The sequence below is a fragment of the Crocodylus porosus genome, unplaced genomic scaffold, assembly GCF_001723895.1.
Source record: "Crocodylus porosus isolate Cpor-Errol unplaced genomic scaffold, CroPor_comp1, whole genome shotgun sequence".
In the NCBI taxonomy this organism is placed as follows: domain Eukaryota; kingdom Metazoa; phylum Chordata; order Crocodylia; family Crocodylidae; genus Crocodylus; species Crocodylus porosus.
Window position 1 is genome coordinate 16656038 of NW_017728918.1, and position 20094 is coordinate 16676131.

At 45.3% G+C, this 20094-nt stretch overlaps 1 protein-coding gene across 1 annotated transcript in view; it reads left to right on the top strand.

Moving 5' to 3' along the window:
- The window catches only part of MATN3 (matrilin 3), an 18744-nt gene extending 570 nt beyond the window's left edge, over positions 1–18174 (top strand). The window contains exons 2-9 of the mRNA XM_019538131.1: positions 2822–2853; positions 4589–5158; positions 9280–9402; positions 11265–11387; positions 12319–12441; positions 13253–13375; positions 13972–14094; positions 17899–18174. Of these exons, the coding sequence (XP_019393676.1) occupies positions 2822–2853; positions 4589–5158; positions 9280–9402; positions 11265–11387; positions 12319–12441; positions 13253–13375; positions 13972–14094; positions 17899–18062 (1381 nt within the window). The 3' untranslated portion in view covers positions 18063–18174. The remainder of the gene's footprint in view (positions 1–2821; positions 2854–4588; positions 5159–9279; positions 9403–11264; positions 11388–12318; positions 12442–13252; positions 13376–13971; positions 14095–17898) is intronic.
- Positions 18175–20094: the final 1920 nt, after the last annotated feature.

Here is a 20094-nt window from a genome sequence, read left to right on the forward strand (position 1 = left end):
GCCATGGGGCACCTGAAAGGCACCCAGAATAGAGACCTGGAGGGGCTGAGCAGCATGAGAGCAGCCTTGCCTAGGTCACAGCCTCCAGGGGCTAGGACACAAGACAGCAGCCTTGCCTAGGTCAGGGGCCCGAGAAAGACGAGACCAGGGCCAGGGGCTCAGAAGCCAAGAGCTGAGGCAGTGGACCTAGCCTGAGGGGGCATAGCCAGAGAAAAAGGTCCAATGCCAGGAAGGCTGAAGCCCCAACGAGGCCTGAGGGGGACCAAATGTTGCACCAGGGCTAGGGGAAGGAAGTGATACCAAGCACTACTTACAAGGCATGGGCATAGCTACAGGGGAGGGCAGAGGCCACAATTAATGCACCTGAGGGCAAGGCTGGTGCCAGTTGGGCACGTGGAGCACAAGACAGTTGAGGGACTGAAGCTTGCTCTGGGGGAGAGGGAGGCTCCGGGTGGTTAATGCTGCTGCTGAATTTGGTGGCTTTTATGTTGGTGCTTGCCATGGGCTCTGGTGGCACTTTGCCTTCACCCCACTGGATGGGGCCCCCTGCCTGCTGACTACTTCCTATGGCCCAGCATGGATGGAGACTAGCTGCTGGAGCCTAGAAACCCCCTGCCATGTACACCTCTGCGCAGGGCACAGAAAAATACTAGTTACCCAACTACTAGAAGTGGTGCCCAGACTGGATTATGGATGCCATCCTTACTGGTGCCTCAGTGATTCCCAGAGTGCTCAAGATGCTCTCAAGGGAGCCATCAATGTTAGCACTTAGGTGTGCAAATACGATTCAGATGACAAACTTGGAAACTTGAAACACGAATCCATAGTATGAAAAACATTCTGCCCTTTTGTGGCCTTCCTGATTTCTTTGCAACAGAAGAATTGCTCTTATTTTCCTGTAGTCAGAAGCACAAGTGAGAACTAAATGCTGAAGTTTTCCGAGGGCTGTTTTGAGCCTAACAAGGTTGAGAACCACTGCTCTGCCGACTGCAGAACTGGACTTTACTGAGGGCTGTGGGAATCTGGCCTGTGACAGGACTATGGAGTTGAGGGTACCCAGGGGCTAGCTACTGTGTGAAATCCAGGAGAGCAGAGAGTAGCACAAAGAATTGTTTGGAGGTTCAAACTTCACAAGTGCCATCCTGGGCACTTGACTGCTCTGCTGTTTTGGGGATGATTAGGGGGTCGGGAGTACCTGAAGCATTGTCCAAGTGGGTGACAATAAAGTACAGCGGTCAACATCTGCCCAGCCCAGCAGGGAAAAATAAAGGAGGCAAACCTCTGTAGCCTTTGCTAAATGTACACGTAGGTTTGTTCTAGCGCTAGAGAGCCCTGTCTTATTCCCCACTCCGGCTGGATGGACAGTGCTGTGTTTGTCCCTGGGCTGGATCTGGCAAGTGCAAGGGCAAGGAGGTGCCAGATCTGGCTGCACTGGGGGAGGAGGGAGTGTGGTCTGTCTCCATCCTGGCTGCATGGGGGAAGGGGGCATGGCCTGGTCCTGATCCAGCCACGGAGGGGGGAAAGAGGCATGATCTGGCCCCTGGATGGGGAGGGGAGGGGACAAGGTTTGGTAATCAGGCAGCCAGGGAAGGGTGGCCCTATTACTTGCCACTGCTCCCCCACCACCACATTTCCCAATCAGTGGGGAGCTCTGCAGGCTGCATACCATGGCTCTGTGGTTTGAATTTGTCTTGTGGGACAGAGGTTGAAACCAAGGTGTGCGCTTACACACATGCGCACAGGCTTCTTTGGAAAATATTTTCTGCCATAAGCCCCTGGGGGATGCAGGGGGACAACCTGAGCTACCCAAGGCTGGGCAGCCAGTGGCTGTGTGTGGCCGCTTTGGGCCTGTGTTTCCTGAAGCTGACTGGATCCCACCTGGCCATGCGCCATGGTTCCCAACCCTTTCAGCCTCCAGGCTCCTGTCAAAATGCCAGCTCTTTGCTTTTGCACTTTTTTTTTTTTTGGCTATGGGGGGGGAAAAACCCACTAGAGTCACCCTTCTGTTGCAGAGCAGCTCAGCGAGCCCACAGCTAGCCAGAAGGGTTTGGATACTGCATTTGCCTATTGGGAGGTGTACTGATTGCAGCAGGAGAGTGCCATTGCGCTCCAGAAAGGGCGCCTGAGGTGAGAGTTTTGTTGGGGGAAAAACCTTTTATTGGACCAACCCTGTTGCTCCATAGTGGGCCCAGTCAAAGCTATCATAGAAAACGGGGCTTGGAAAGGACCGGGGCCTCAGTGCAATGAAAAACCTTAACAGAGCCCTGTTTCAGTTAGCTACCTCTAGGTAACCCGGTGCATTTGTCTTCCCAGATCCATCCTAGACAATGAGGGCTGGAAGGGACCTCGGGAGGCCACCTAATCCAACCCCCGTTCAAAGCATCACCCCAGCCAAGGCTTTGTCTAGCCGGGTTTGACAGCCTCCGACGAGGGGGAGCCCACCATCCCTCCGGGCAGCCTGTTTTAGTGCTTCACCGCCTGCCCAGGGAGGAAGCTTTCCCCCGCAGCCAGCCCCGCCCCGCCCCGCTCCGTCGCCTGGGGGGCAGCTGGCGGAGGATCCCTGCTCCGGCTAGTCTGCTACACGCAGCCCCCTCACGTCCTCTGCCCCCATCCCGGGGCCACCCCCCGGCCCCTGAGCAAACCGCGGGCTTCTGTGGTGATCCCGCCCCGCCCCCTCCCCCCCGGAGCCGCCTCCCGCCGCGCGCGGAGCTTTAAGGGCGCGGGGCCGGGCTGACGCGGGGCAGGGTGGCACCATGCAGCTCCCGCTCCCGCTCCCGCTCCTGGGCTGCTTCGCGCTGCTGCTGCCGCCGCCGGGCTCCCCGGCCCCGGCCCCGGCCCCGGCCCAGCCCGCAGGTACCGGCTGCTCCGGGCTGGGGACGCGCGTCTCCCGGGGCGCCTCGCTCGCTCCCCTGCGGGCTCTGCTGGGCGCCCCCGTCCTCTCCTGCTGCTGCGTGTGTGGTGGGGTTCAAGCTGGAGGGTCCTGGCTAGAGGGTCTTGTCCCTCCGCTTAGGGGCAGCCCTCGCCAGGTTTGGGGCCTGAAGGGATTTCACACCAGGGTCAGACGGGGACATCGCTTTCTTCCGTGGCAGGTGGCTCTGCCTCGGGTAGGGTCGCCAGCCCCTCTGGGATTGCCCAGGGATTCAATCTGAATCTCCAGGAGAGGGCTGAGAGGCATCCCGGGAGACAAACGATAGGGCACTGGTGAGAATCGATATTACATTTCGAATCTGATTTATAGTGGAGTCTAGTGGGTTTTTCAACTGTAATAGTAATGTGCATTTGCCCTCCTGTTGTAAAGTCTGTGCTCCATAATCCGTGGCTCATTAAAGCAAGCACGTGGGCACGTTCGTATTGGGTGTCGCGGGTACGCTGGCGCGCTGAAAGCCTCCTGGGATAGATTCAGACGGGGTTGACAGCCGGAGCCTGGTTCTCCTGAGTATATATTGCCAGCCTTTTCCAGAGGCGGGGTGCTGGCTGTGGTGGTTCCCCGGCTTTACCTGTGCCAGGTTTAGGTGTTAGGTCGGTGTTGTGCCAGGACTGGCAGCAGTACTAGGCAGAGTTTACATCAGCTTTTCTCAACGGCTGGGTCAGGACCCAAAAGTGGGTTGCAGGAATAAATGAAAGGGTTGCAAGCAAACTTTAAAAATGGATTCTCTTCTACAGGAGAAAAATGTGGGGAACCGTGGCTTTCCCCTTGCAGGCCAGCAGTCCGCAAGGGGCTGCTTGGGCCCCTTGCCCCACACTCCCCGTCCCATACACTGCGGGCAGCGGGTCGGGAGTGAGAGGCACCGAATTGGGTCTGGCCAGTGATGTTTACACATGGGTCTTGGTACAAAAAATGTTGAGAATCACTGGTTTAGATGGTGGTTTGTATGGGATGGTTGAATGGGGCTGATTCTGCCTTAAGCAGGGGGTCGGACTAAATCTGGAGGTCCCTTCCAGCCCGACTTCTCTAGGAGTCTATGAAATTTGTGTCTGTTGATTTGTTCCTAATTAATATTCCTTTGGGATTATTTTTTTTTAAAACTGAAAATCATGTTTTATAGGAGCCTCCAAAGGCAGCACTTTTATCAGAGCATCCTCTGTTTCTGGCTCCTTGCTGGCTTAGTTATCTCATGCTCTCACTTTCCACTGGGTGTAAAATACAGTCAAAAAGAAATTTTTGATTAACAGGCAGCCATGTGATTAATGCGGTTGTTCATATGTAAACCAGGAATGATCTAATCAGTACTTTACCTACCTGGATTTAAAATTGGGAAATTCAAGTTTAAACATTTATAAAAACAAACAACCCAATTCCAAACAGTTTATGCCTCTAAGGGATGTTTCTGTATCATCACTACAGCTGTTACTCAACATAATTTTCTTTCAATACTTGATTTAATACTTAGACATGTAAAATTGTAATTTACTTCTTTATGTGGCTTTCAGTGAAAGGTGTTTCTAATGCAGCTGTCAGTGTAGTATTTAATCGTCTTATAAATGTACCCAAGCACCCCGCATTTAATAGGTAGGAGCGGCTTGCAACTAAGGGCAGCTTGAATTTGGAGTTTATGGGGATTTATGTTTCTTCTCTTATTCTTTGCAGTGGGTACTTGCAAGAGCCGGCCCCTGGACCTTGTGTTTATCATAGACAGTTCTCGTAGTGTTCGAGTCGACGAGTTTAAGAAGGTGAAAATCTTCCTGTCAAAAATGATTGATACTCTGGACGTAGGAGAAAGAGCCACCCGCGTGGCAGTCTTAAATTATGCCAGCACAGTCAACATCGAGTTCCTCCTGCGGACCTTTTTCAACAAAGCCTCCATGAAGGAAGCTGTGTCCCGCATTGAACCCTTGTCTGCCGGCACAATGACTGGCCTAGCCATTCAGACAGCCATGGAAGAAGTCTTTGCTGAAGAAGCAGGGGCTCGGCCAGCTTCTCTCAGTATCCCCAAGGTAGCCATCATTGTGACAGACGGGCATCCCCAGGACCAGGTGCAGGAGATAGCAGATAGAGCCCAGGCTTCTGGCATCGAAATCTACGCAGTTGGAGTGGGCCGGGCAGACATCCAGTCCTTGAGGCTGATGGCCAGTGAGCCACTGAATGAACATGTCTCTTATGTGGAGACCTACGATGTGATTGGAAAGTTGACATCCAAATTCAAGGAGACTTTTTGTGGTAAGATGATTTTCCAAGAAGGAAGTTATGTGCTTGGGTTCTGCTGCTGTCACTCTGCAAGGAAGAAAGAAGTGTTTCTTTCTTCCAAGAAGTGCATCTGTCATATTCACATACTTCATTTAGTACCACCTGGGTAGAAAATTAAGGTCTTTATTCATTGGTGGCCAGACTGAAATCCCTTCCACTGAACAGCAGCCTACTGAGCAAGTAACAGCATTGATTTCAGTGGGACTGTTTTTGGAGGGAGGCACACTTCAGTGTCAGAAAGGCATTGCCTTCTGAATGTAATTCGGCTTCATATAGTTGGTGACTTGCTCAGCAAATGAACTGGAGTTGCACATGTCCTTTGTTCTTCTTTCTGTGGAGCTGGAAAGGAGGGAGAGAAGGGCAACTGTGTTTAGTAGCTCTTCGGAGCCCCGAAGTAATCATTGTGGAAGAACTGTCACACTACCTGGAGTGCATGGGAAATGTCGAGTTGTTAGTAGATAGCGGTGCTATTTCACTGTGCTGGCACTGCTGTGTGGCAGCAGCTTGTCATACTGGGATCACTTTGTGTTTCTTGGTAACTTGCTTGGTAAGCTGTTTTTTAGGCTTCTTCTGTGGCTGAGGGCCCTGGGTTGTGAGCTGATAACCAAAAAAGCCTGGTAGTTCAAGCCTGTGTGTAAGCAAGTGATCTTAAGTGTCAGTTTATCAAGGGGAGTGATTTTTTCCCCTCTGTTCAGCACTGGTGAGGCCACATCTGGAGTAGTGTGTTCAGTTTTGGGCCCCATTACAGAAAGGATGTGGACAAGTTGGAGAGAGTCCAGCGGAGGGCAATGAAAACGGTGAGGGAGCTGGGGGACATGACTTAAGTTATGAGGAAAGACTGAGGGAATTGGGCTTATTTAGTCTGCAGAAGAGGAGACTGAGAAGGGATTTAATAGCAGCCTTCAACTAACTTCAAAGGTGGTTGAAAGAGGATGGAGCTGGACTGTTTTCAGTGGTGGCAGATGAGAGAACAAGGAGCAATGGTCTTGAGTTGCAGCAAAGGAAGTTTAGGTTAGATATTAGGAAGAATGTTCTCACTAGCAGGGTAGTAAAACACTGAAACAGGTTACCCAGAGAGGTGGAGGAATCTCCATCCTTGGAGGTTTTTAAGACTTTGCTAGACAAAGCCTTGGCTGGGATGATCTAGCTGGGGGTGGTCCTGCTTTGAGCAGGGGGTTGGACTAGATGACCTCCTGAGGTCCCTTCCAACCCTCATTTTCTATGATAAGAAAGTAGGTCTCCTGGGCTTAGAGGTTGAAATTCACCCTTTTCACTCTTTTGGAAACGTTCAGAACACAGAATGTGCATTTGATTTGGGCTTGAAGTGCACTGAGGGCTCTAAATTAGTGAAGTTCATTTGTTTTTGAATACAAATGCCCATTTAGAGGAACAGAATGTTAATTTGGATTTTTGTGTAGGAGGAGTCTCAGCTGAACATAGAAAGAGCAATGTTCCTGCCCCTGTAAGAAGAAAGCTGTCTTTCTGACAGTTAGTGATGTCTTATAAAATAGATGTCCTAAGCCCTTACTGGTAAATTTCCATTAAGATCTATTTTTTACTAAGTATAGCTAAAACAATCAGAACCAAGAATACTGAAGAATATTAAACTTCAGCTGATTGTGAGGCGATACTGTGGAGAATCTATTATTTGTCTCAGTACCTGCCAAAAATGGAATCAAAGCATAAAACTAAACTACCATCAAAACTTCAAATGTGGGCAGTGAATATAGACATATTTTATTAGTTCATTATAAAAGAAATGTGGAGGACCATTTGCAGTTAGGACACTTTACTCAGTTATTAGTAACTTAGGAAATACCTTGAGGTTTGGCTTCTTAGTATGCTGAGTTATTGGTGTGATGGCTGAGTTCTGGCTGGTGTCAGGAAACGGGCATAATCCTCTGCAAAATAAACATGCAGACCAGGCTCTCCTGAGACCCATATAGCCTTCGTGCAGAGGTTTGGAGAAATGAGCAGAACAGAGTTGATTAACTTATGCACCCGTTAATAACTCTGGGTTTTCTGACGTGCACCCAAGTACATTGCAAGCCAGGATTTGGTCTCTAAGACTCATTTGCCAAAATAGGAGAATCAATTTCTGTTCTCAAAAGACAGGATAACTTGTTCAAAAGGTTGCTAATAGCCAGAGTGACTCTAAGGGACCTTTAAGATTGTAGAAAACAAAATCCTGTTCTATAGCCACAGCCTAGTACTTGGTCAAGGAAAAATTGATATACACAGACAGCAAGTAAACCAAACCAAGCCAAAGTGGCACCATGGGAAACAATATGCTTAATGTTCAAGGACAACGTGGTTGGGCTAAAATCAAATGTTCAGCGCATTGGGGACATTGTTCAAAACAAGACCACCACTGAGAAGAAAAACTTCTTAGCTTTGTAATGTTGTCTAGGTCAGTGGAAGCTTGGTTTGCCTATACCGCAAAACTGGGGGCTAGTTATGTTAGAGCTCTTCATCTTTTAAGAAAAACATAATTTGTGGATTTTTATTGAAAGCTAGGCCATTGAGACAAAGCCTCTGGTTTTCAAGGGAATAACAGGACAGAATGATACGTGCTTGGGTTGAGATTTTTTCAGACCTAATATAGGGATTAGGTACCTCTTCCATCATCCTTGGAAGAAGAGTCTAAGTTCTATAGATGCCTTTAGAAATCTCCAGTACCATCTTACTTTCATCAAATGCTATTTTTCTCATTCACTTTTTCTGCTGTTTTTCTCCATTCTGCTTTGGTGTTTGACAAAGCTAATTGGCCCCAGGCACTTTATTGTTACCCTGTTAAGTGAACCCTGTCTCAAATAACCATCCTAAAGACCAGCAAGCTCTGGTTGTTTGAGAGATGGGCTTTGGAAGATGAATGGAAAGCCACAGCTTTGTGAAGGCATGCTGCATAGGCAACCCCAAAACAGCCTTTTCGCCTACTGTGTCACACTCCAAACTTCTATCCGGTTTGCTGTTCACTAAATGTCTTTTCCTGTTACTACCTGCCAGGTGTTCACATGCCTGTTGAGTACTTGCATCCTAGATGATTTTCCCCTGATATATTTGTTTGCTTTTTCATTCCCCTGCTCAAAGGTGAATATCATTTTGTATTTTGCTGCCCATATGATTCTAAAATGTGTATGTAATGTGGCAACAATAAACCAACTACAGAAACAGCTCTGCCTTTGGGAACTTCTTGTGCCTTAATGAATCTCCTGATTGCAAAGTTATGCATTCTAGAGACTTTTCTCCCATCCTGCCCTTCTATAGTTGTCCTTTGGATGTGGCACAGATGGATAACTGGCTGCTGTTGCTTCTGTACTCCACAAGCTGGAGAATAGTATGCATTCTTGTCATGTTTTTCCCCATTCTTATCCCTGAAGAGGGTAAGATCCCTATTCTCCTAGTCACCCTGCAGTATTTTTCTGTTCTCACTAGTCTCTAACTCTCTCATGTTTTATACCATGTGCATGTATCATTAACTTGCTTCTTGTCTTAGCTTTCAGATTGTGAGTGCAGATATGAAATCATTTGAGATCTCAGTGTGATTAATAGGGTCCTTCAGGAGATAACTCCCTTGACACTGATCTATTGCAGTTTATTGCTGTCAGTGTTTGTGGTCTTCCTGCCAGTCTTCATTGCACATGACAGTGGTCTTATTCAGGGCAGTTATAATGGATTTTAGAAACCAGATTCCATGATTGTGAGTAAAACTTAATTAGTTGTTAAACAGATTCAATGCATTTATGAAAACGATAATATGATATGGTAGGAAGGGACTGAACTCAGTGGCCGAAGAGATCCCTTCCAGCCTATGTTCTTGCAGTGCTTGTGCACTGACTTATTTTGTATGTCTTTCCCTGCCTGCGGTGAGAGACAGGTTCAGTTCAGTGAATGCCTCTGTGTGATGACTACAAATAAATTGCCAAATGGTGTCAGATATTATATACACATATTTATGAGGTGCATTGTGGAGGAAAATCCTATGAGATCTTATATCCAAGTCCAGTGAACAGTTAACGATGGTTAATCTGTACCATGTGGTATCCTGCAGGTAATCAGTTTTTTGTTTAACTCCTTTAAAATGCCTTTCACAGATGTGGATATGTGTGCACTTGGGACCCATGATTGTGAGCAGGTCTGTGTCAGTACCGATGGCTCCTATACCTGTGACTGCTACGAAGGCTTCACCTTGAATCCAGACAGGAAATCTTGCTCCAGTAAGAAGACAGTGCTGGACTGAGTTAAAAAATGTATCTTACTATTTCTGAGTACAGCAAACTTCTCTTTGACTTGTGAAAACATGCTTCCTCTTTCCTACTTTCTTTCTGCTTGCAGTAAAATTTGAAGCATGAGAACCCTCCCATGCTTGTTTAAAAGTAGCAGCTGAAATAACTCAAGATACTGGTTTGCGTTTGCCTCCCTCTTTTCATTTAAGTACTTCATAATAATTTAATTTTATCAGGATGACTTGAAACAGCACCCAGAAATGTGGTATAACCAGGAATGGATCGGAGGGTGGGGATACACTGGTACACTTGCATCCCCCCTGATTCCTGCTTCACCCAAAATTTAAAACCCACTGCCTGGCAGTGGCAGCAGCATTTCTAGTCAGGCAGTGCTGAGACAGTCAATCGACTTCATGGCTCATTATAATCTACCTGATCCCTTCTAAACTCTTCTTTCTATAGGTATTAACAACCCCCTCTTCTTTTTAATAGTCTTGATGTTCCACCAGTCAGGCTACCCATTCTTTAGCAATTCTGCTGTCTGTTAGCTGCTCCTGGTAATGAAACTCCTATTTCACTGCCCGGCAGATTTTTAAAATTAATTCCAATTAAGTTATGTTTGTTTTAGCTTCAATCTTAAATTGAATAATGGAGCTTTAGGCCCTAGTAAAGCTTTTTTAATTGGAGAAAATGTGTTGTGTTACATGTGATGCTGCATGCACCTTACCATCCGTACCTCCCTTTGCAAAATTCTAGATTCTCTCATGGGTATATCCAAAGGCCCTTGAAATAGTTGGAGTTGGGAGTAGGTACATCACCAGTTCAGCTGTCTACCAGCATCAGGGGTTAGGTGGGGAAGAGTAGGAGTGGTACCGACTTACTGCGACGTTCATTCTCCTCACCTTGATGGGATGGGTATGTTCCAGCCACGGGAGGTTTCTTTAGCCTCAGGGCCCCAAGGCCTGGAGAGAAGAATTTCTTACTAGTGACCATCCTATGTGGAGATAGCCAGCCATGAAGCACCAGGTCTCAGGCAGTGAACTGGTACAGGGGAAGGTAGGGGAGAAGCAGGGGGAAGACGGAGTTGTGCCTACTGCATATGGTCACATGGTGCATGACTGGCAGAGCAAAGAATAGAAACATAGAAGCCTGATTCATAGTGCCATGATTTTGAGCTGGGTCCTGTCCACAAGCAGGGGAGAAAGGACACAGGTATTATTGAGCCTTGTAGTGCTGAATGTTTAAATGCCTTTTCCACTAGTACAATCTATAGCTCCAAATTGGGCACCTCTTTACCATGCATGGGAAGAAATAAATGTTTAGGAATGGCACCCACAAAACCCAGTGTTGTGAGGAAGGATTCACCTAATTTAGTCAATAGGAGATACCAAAGACAGGGGCATGAGCCCTACCCTTCCCAGGGTGTTAGGTGCCTGACTCCAGGCTGCAAGCTGCTTCCCTCATATGGACCTTCTCCTAGAGCCAGCCCTTAATCATTCCTGCTGGGCATGCCATCTTTCTGCTTCCCATACCTTTTGCCCAATAGCTCAGAGGTTAAAGTACTTCTAACTGTGACAGGTTTGGTCACTTCAATGAATACTTTATCACTTCTGATTTTTGAAAGGGTCATCAGTAATGCCATATGTTCTAATATCTACTTGTGATGTGGACACTGGATAGAAAGTTTTTTCTATTACAAATCCTAGTCCAGCAAACAGCCACTGAATGGATAATATACAATATTCAGCCCTGATTTCAATCACAAAGGAAAATACTTTTAAACGTGAAATGTTACAAGATATATACAACCTTGGTCATGACTTTGTTCTTGTTCTGTAAAACACCTATGACAGGGGTTGATGCATGTGGACTCGGAACCCATGACTGCGAGCAGCTCTGTGTGAATGCTGATGGGTCCTTCAGATGTGACTGCTACGAAGGCTACACCTTGAATGCAGACAGGAAAACTTGCTCCAGTAAGAATGGGATGTGTTCAGCTGAAAGAAGTCTCTCTCTCTCTTTCTCTCTCTAATGGGTTATTTTTTCTGGTTCTGTTTGGGAGACTTCTAGTCAGCATCTATTAAAGTCTTAAAAGCAATAACCCTCTTCCATCTCCTCCCTGTTTCTACTAACATTGTGAGAAGTATGTTCCTTCTAAAACTTTTTAAAGATGCAATAATGTCAGTAACTGGGAGCTGGCCCTTGATGCAGAACAAACCCCACTTTAAACAATCCCAGCAGCAGGAAGCAGTATTTTCATTATGCAGCAAATTAACTTACTCTATTATAGTGAACACCCTCTCTTAATGAAATTTTCTTCTAGTCTCTGTGGGTTCATTATAAAGATGCTGTAGCATATCTGAAGACTCCATGATAATGTACATGCCAGATATGAACTGTAAGACTCCTATGATTTACAGGGCAATATGTAGTATGGGAGGTTGGCAGGCTATGCACAATGCTGCATGAAGATTAGCTGCAGACCAAGCCTCAGAGCTGGGAATGGGGCTGGAAGATCACCTACACTGTGCCTCTCCAGACCTCCATTTTCCATTCCTTTGTAAACTGCACACAGCCATAGCAAATCAGTGTCAGGGTAAAAAAAAAAACCCAAACAACTAGGGGCCAAATCCTGCTTCACTTAAAGGTGGCCAAGTGCTGCTTGCATGTCTATGTATATGGGTACAGAAGTGGTGCCAGTAAGGGCAAAATGTCATCATTTTTCATGATGTGATTGCTCAGCAAAAATATCTCGGTATTACACATTTAGTTCAACTGCACAGCCAACACGAGTAGTGTAGGGCCCTGGTTTGATCTTAGTGGAAATATATTTAGAAATGTGCAATGTTAAAAGGTAGACAGCTTTGGCAGTGACTATGTGCTTCCTCTGTACAATGTCTCTGACAGGAGTGGATGTATGTGCACTTGGAACCCATGACTGTGAGCAGCTATGTGTGAATGTAAACGTGTCCTTCAGATGTGACTGCTACGAAGGCTACACCTTGAATCCAGATAAGAAAACTTGCTCCAGTAAGAATTTAATCTTGGTTTAGTAAATGCATTCAGGAGAAAAATATTTCTTTTTACTCTATTAAGTTACATAGTTATCTTTGGGAAGCTCCCTGCTAACTTTTGTTCAGTTTTTTAAAGGCAATGATCTTCTTTACCTGTTTTCTTTTTTCTAGTAATGCTTTGACATGTAACACATGACCTCTCCAAACTCTTTTAAATGTAGTATGTACATATTGAATGTATCCTGCTCTAAACCAATACCCACAAATACTGTTTGACACCTAGCTAGTGCTTCACATCTAATGGGCCCCGGGTTATTGTAAACTCATTAGATATAAATAGCAAGTGCTTCCTGACTTGTGGAAGGAGTGAAGTAGATATTGTTTTTGGGGGCTGAGAGGCCATACACACTCTCTGTGACATACAGTTAGTGGCACATCAGCACCTAGGGGATGGCGTGTGGAGGGACACAGCTGGTGTTGGGAGATCTACTCTGAATTGCCACTCCTGTGTTAACTGCACGTTATCAAGCTGTATCAGAGTAAAGTAGTGCCTCTCTCCTCTTTGGATATGATTACAAAGGAGTTCCCAGTTAGTGCCTGATGTCATAACAGCTTTTTGTGGTGTGTACACTGAATAGGAATTTAGTCATCCCATATCCTAGTCCCGAAAACAATCATTGCATGGTGACCATGTGTAATGGGGCTTCCTAGTTTCATTCCTATTGGTAATCTGTTTGTAAATATGAAGTGTTAAAACAGTATAACTGTTTGGGGAGGCATAGTGTGCTCCCTGTGTGTATAATGTGTATATAAAATGCTTGCAATAGGACCAAATATATGTGCACTTGGAACCCACGATTGCCAGCAGATCTGTCTGAATATTGATGGGTCCTATGGATGTGACTGCTATGAAGGCTACACCTTGAATTCAGATCGGAAAACCTGCTCCAGTAAGAACTGAATGTATCCTACTCTAAAAAGTCTCTCTCCTTTATGCTTTAATATGTTTTGGTTTGTTTTGAGAAACTACCTGGAATCTTATGTTTATCTCCTGTAAGTATAATCCCAGTTTACTTATTTCTCCCTTCTTCAGGTAAGAACTGGAGACACATGAGCCGTCCATTTCCTGTTCTAGAACAGTATCTACAATTGTTAGAAATACTAGTCAGGAATGATCCTGTCTGAAGCAAGGGGTTGGTCAACTTTTCTATGGGTCTACATGTAATACCTCATGTTATACAAGTCAACATATAACAACAGTTATTACTTGTAACGCTCCTCAGACCTGGAAATAACTGAAGACAATAGTTATGGATTAGAAGGCCATGTGCATCATTGTGGCATGGAGTTTAGCCACACTTATCTCATATCCTAGCCCACCAAACAACCACTGCATGGCGGTGGTGGTTGTTATTATTAATTAACTAATTAATCCCACCTTATCCAGAAAGGCAAGCAAGCTCATGGTTTGGGTCTTAACAGAAACACAGTGAAGTATTAAAGAAGCTTAAATTATATTCAATCAATGCAAGTTCTCCTTCTGTAGGAGTGGATGTGTGTGCACGGGGAACCCATGACTGCCAGCAAGTCTGTGTGAATACTGATGGCTCCTATAGCTGTGACTGCTACGAAGGCTTTACCTTGAATCCGGATAAGAAAACATGCTCTAGTAAGAAAATAGCGCATTTCTTCAGCTGAATGCATTTCTTGAAGTATTTTTGCTTTTTGGGATGCTACCCACAAAGCTCTTTGAAACTTATGAAACTATAGTCTCTTTTTGCCATCTTAGCTCTGCTTTCATTAACAACTGCAACCATGTGACCCTTCAAATAGTTCTTTTAATACATTAACTAAAACAACTGTTACACCATATGGGAATTAACTAGCATGTTATAGCTAAGGACCTCACTGTAATTTACAAACCTCAGGTATGAAGTGCAACACCTCATGAAGTGTGGAATAACTGAGGAATAAGCACTGTTCAGGTACAGGGTGACCATAATAATTTGAAGGATATCCAGGATGAGAGTGGGGAGAAGGCACCAGAGGGTGGGGGAGAAGCCGGGTTTGAAAGTGCAGCACATGCATATACACACATGCGCACACCCTGCCCCCAACTTGGGTAGGAGACACGCACACAATACACACACCAACCCTGCAGCTCTCAGGAGTGGGGCTGGGCAATGACCTTGCAGCTCCTTGTCTGTTCCCCCAGAGCCAGGGTAGGTTGTGGGACCCTCAGAGCCTGAGTGGCTTGTCTAGGGGGGCTCCTTCCCCTCTGTGCACCCTTGCAGAGCCATTGTAGGCATGTGTCCCCAGATCTGTGTGAGGGGTGGAGGTGGGCTGCTGCTGTGGGCTGGGCTCTGCGCCCTGCTGCTGCTGCCCCAGGAGTGGCTCAATGCCATGTGTGTCCTGCTGCCGTGTGGGCACATGTTGTGCCACAGCCCAGTGGTGACAGGCACATGGTGCCACTCCCAGAGCAGCAGCAGTGGGGCACAGAGCCCAGTGCGCCATGGCAGCCTGCCTCTGCCCCGCACACAGATCCTGGGGGCACGTGCCTGCTGTGCCTCTGCTGGGATACAACACTGCAGCCGGAGTGCCCCCATGCCCTTGGATGAGCCACCTGGGCTCCGAGTGTCTCACGACCCGCCCCAGGGCCACATTCACCCCAGCTCCTGCCCCTGCCCCTGCCTCTTCCCCACTCCCTCCCTCACTGTGGGGGGCCTTGATCTGCCTGCCCACGCCTCTTCTCCACGACAGACTTACCTGTTGTGGTGGGCAGTACTCCATTCTGAAGCTGCAGGATGCGGCTGTGTGTCTGTCTTTGTGTGCCCCCACCACAGCTGCAGCCACCTGGAGCCCACACCTGGGGCTGCTCTGCTGTACTCCACGCTGCCACCACTGCCCTGCATTTGTGGGGGCATAAGTCCCGTTATCCCCAGCCTTGTGCCACCTATGTCTATGGAGATTGGATTGAAGAGAGAGAGCCATCAATTTTTTTTCTTATCAGTGTGGTCAGATCAGTGTAGCCTTATCAAGGGTTTTATCATGGGCTTAAGTGAGGAAAATATTAGGCAAATGAAAAGGATATAATGGAAGAAAGGATGGCATAAACTAGGAAGGGATACCAAAGCTAAGGGTTACATGAGTGAGCAGTTGTAAGGCAGGTGTTCACATTGGCCAGTTCCATATTTTAATTTGCTTTTAGTTATGGTATATATCGGGATGCCTTGGAATAAGTCTGAGGTATAGGTGTGTTCTGATAAGTAGGCTCGGAAAAGATATTCTGAGGCTGTATGATGCATAGCTGGGAAGAGGAGGATGATGTGGAAAAAACAGGGAGCTGAGGGACACAGACAAGCAAACTGAGCTGGCAAGCTACAAGGCACAGAAGGGAAGATACTCTAGGACGGGAATTATTCTAACAAGAGCGGGTCTTAGTTCTTTTAATTAAAATGACTGAAGAGTTAAATTGGATGAAACCAATTTATACAGCAATGAGCTCACTAATTACTTCCCTGTAGCATTAAAAGAATAGGAGAAACAGGACACAAAACCTCTGCATTCCCTGAGATGGTAAATAGAAATAGCAAAGCATGACATCCATGAAAGTAGCTAAATAAACTAAAAAAAAAAAAAAATTTTGTGGATCTTGGACATCCCACCAGGATGAAGTAAATTTAAATGAAATGCAAATATACAGCAAGAGAACATTTTGTATGGCTTATAGAGTTTCTTAAAGGCAACGATACGCCTAGGCTCTGCAAAAATCAATTATCTCAGTATCCAGAAGAAGGCATGCTAGATTTCACCTCTGGAGATGAGCTGCAGAAGGTGTTAGGGTGTACTTGGAGCAAGGCCACATGAGAAGCACTTGGCTGAAAAGGACCTAATTCAAGAAAATTTTGCATTTGTCTGTTGGAGAATTTTAACGCAAATATGAAACTTCACTGGCAGTCAGTTGGAAACCAACCATGTTGGTGTGATATTTGAACTGATTTTTTTTCCAGCTAGAGTTTGAATAGCTGTTCTTTGTATGTTGGCCATCAAGCTAATGGAATGTTCCGAAGAAGGTAGCTGAACAAATATAAGTTTAGTGGAGTCAAGGAGACACCAGTCTCAACATCAGCTCCAAAGCAAATTAATTTTTACCATTTTAAAAATGAATCCATTTAAAAATGAATCCACTCTTAAAGTCTAATGCAACTCTGAATGGACATTAGGAGGTAAATATAAACCCTCTGCTGCTGAGATTTAGGCAACTACCAACTCGCTTGTAATTTAGTAGACAAACTAATGTGGATCTTCAAATAGTAATAGTATGTCTTTATACTAGATTGTAAAATCCTTGGGACATGTTTTTACATTGCTAAGCATATTGATGTACTCTCTAAGTATATTGGAATGAACTTGTGTCCACATCTTTTAAATAACCATGAACAATTTTTTTGTGTGCTCTTAGATATCTTCGTGACCAACACTTTAGCTCAACAATGTTTACAAGATATAGCTTGTTAGCTATTTAAGTTAATTTGGATTTCCAGTTGCCTCTTTACCATTTTAAAACAGATACATGTCTAAATAATTTTTATATAGCTCAGCTTTAGCCATTCCCTGTCCCTGGTCACATTGTGTAAGTTTTGATACTCCCAATTTGTTTTTAACAGGAAAGAACATGAGACTTTACAAAACTAAAGACTTTACAAAACTAGATTTCTAAACCTTGCAGTATTAGAAATATTTCATAGTTCCCTTAAAATAATGCTAATAAAACATCTTTATTCGGACTGACATATTTCCAACAGTGCTTGCAACCTAAATACTGTAGTGTTCCATTAGTTTAAAATCGCCTGAGAAACCGACTTGTTTATTGTCTTTGTCTCTGAGTAAACTACAAAATAACAGCACAAAAGGGGAAAGTAAATCACATTTTAAATGCTCTTGATGGCTTTAAAGCATTTTGGGTAGAGACAAACAAATGAATCCTACTGACAACTAGAGGGAGAGTTACCAGGTGTCAGTTGAGTACTGGTAATTGTTTTGTGTATCCATTCCTATCCCTGGTTAGTAAAATCTAATCCTGAATGAAACAGGGCTAAATTCCTGCAGCTTAACATCCACTTATTGTGGAATAGGAAAGGAGACACAAAACAGTTACAGTGGGGCAACAGTAAGATGACATGCAGTAAGATCCCTTCCCTCCTTTTTAACTCTGCATAATTTGTCTGTCTGTTCATATCTAAAGTGATTGTTTCAAATGATCTTTAACTCCCAAGATTCCTTGAGGTTCCCAAGCAGTAGTTTACCAAAGGGGAGGTGGGGTTTGCAAGTAGGGCATGAGCCCTCAAAGGCACCTTAGGAAGGGTACAAAAATAGCAGCCCGAATGCTGCTATGCAGGACACAATTGTGTTATGCCTCTATTCCCAAGAATCATAAAGACCAGAACTACTTTAACCATTGCTTCTTTCCTAGGAGTGATATCCAGCAGTCTGCTCACAACTGAAGAATCATGTAAGTGCGAAGCTCTGATTACATTCCAAAACACAGTCACCTCATTCCTGGAGACACTATCCACAAAACATATCCTTTTATTCCACATTATCTTTTCAATTGCTACTATTTTAGATAGTTCTTGAATCATTTTTTTCTATAAATCAGTAGGGGAATGAACTTCAAAGCAGATAGATTTTTTTTTTAATGAGGTTTTTGAAAGTGGTGAGTTGAACAATGGACCTTTTGAATACAACTGCAAGTTACAATGTCTATATTTCAGTATTCATGACAAGAAATTAGATATAAAATAACTTAATCAATGCTATTTAGGCCTATTCTCTAACTTTATATATTCAACTAATGTATCATCTAACTCTGATATATGCCAGCTCTGATCACTTGTAATTTTTATACATTAAACATAATATGTTTACAGTACAATAATACATATCCAGATTTGTCTCTCCCAGCACTGCAAAGTAATTACTGCTTACAGTTACAACAGGTTGATCAGTTACAATAATTCTGCACCTTCAAAATTCCACTGAATATTATGATCATAAATATCTGATGAAAAAAACATTCACTGTCAGTTCACTTTAGGGCTTTTTCTTTGAGGAATGTGCTGTTGATCCAAATTATTCTGGATTTCTTTCTTTTTTTTTTTAATAAGTACAGAGTTATATGAGACATTTAACTAATGTGGGAGGAAGATAAATTAAGGTATTGAATTTTGTGGCACAATAATTAGCACCTGCCTAGGTAAGTATTGTTAGAAACAGAGGCAGATCTGGGAGGGGGAAGCAGGGGAACATGGCTGAAACTTCTTCCCCTCAACATTTTGGACTGGACCACATCATGGGAGCTCCTGGGAACTATTTTAAGGTTCCCAAAGTACACAAGAATTGTCCCCTTCTTTCCCCTTTCTGTGCTCAAAGGCACCTCCCCTGCCTGCTGCTGCTGTTTTTCACTGTTCAGGCTGAAGGAACCTTTAAGGCAGCACATGTCTGCTCCAGTGTGGCTGCATAGGGATTGGACTCAGCTGGAAACCCCACAACAGTGGCGATGGGCAGGAGGAGGGTGAATTCCCCCAACCTGCCCAGTCTCCTCTGAGAGCAGCTCAGTGTGGGGCGAATCTCCCTGCTCATGTCCACTGCTGCTGTCCCCACTGAGCACAGCCCAGGTGGAGCGGGCAGGAGCAGCTTTGAAGCTTCCCCCTGCCCTGGGATAGTGGGAAAACCAGCAGCAGCAGGCAGGAGAGGGGCACGCCTTTGAGCATGGAGGAGAAGTGTGGGATTCTTACCTGCTTTGGGAGCTTTAAAAAAAATCCCCAGAGACTCTGGTGGAGCTATCTGTTCACAATGGGGAGGCAGCAAGAGAGTGCAGCCACCTCTGTAGCCTGGACTGCTCCTACACTTCCCTCTGCCAAATATTGAATCTGCTCCTGGTTAGAAGGTATAAAAAATCCAGCATCTGAAAGCTGAGGATGGGCAACTCAGCAAAAGTAATTAAACACTGGAACAATTTACCTAGAGTTGTGATGAATTCTTCATTACCAGAAATTTAAAACCAAACCTGGTTTAGTTTCAAATAGAAATTGTTAGGGAAATCCTATGGCATATGATATGCTTGTATTAGGAGGTGAGACTGGATGATTAAAATAGTTTCTTCTGCATTTATCATCTATGAAAAGTAGGAGCACATAGCTCCCAGGCAGCAGAGGGCCCAGTTGCTGCCTGGCTGAGCCCTGATTTCCTTACCTTCCAGCCCTGAGGAGATGGACTGGACCAGTCCTGATCTCTGCTGTGGCTGGGAGGCCACAGAGATGGGACAGCTCCCAGCCCCTTCTCCCTAACCCCCCCACCCAGAGATTAGGACTAGCCCCTATACCCCCTGTCAGCCCCAGGCTAGCACCTAGGGGAACCTGGTGCTTCTCCTGGCTGCTGGAATGGGGCAGAGCAGAGCAGGAGCAGCCCTGAACTGAACAGCTCCCATTGGGAGCAAATTCGCTCCCATTGGGCACCAGTTCAGATGTGTGCCTGGGTGCAGTTTAATGCACCTGAATTTTTTCTGTGCAGAAAATTCAGGCATATTAATTCCACATGTAGATGTGCCCAATGGAAAGGTCCTCCACTGAAAAAATACATGGAGTTCAATTTGTCTACATTGGAAGAG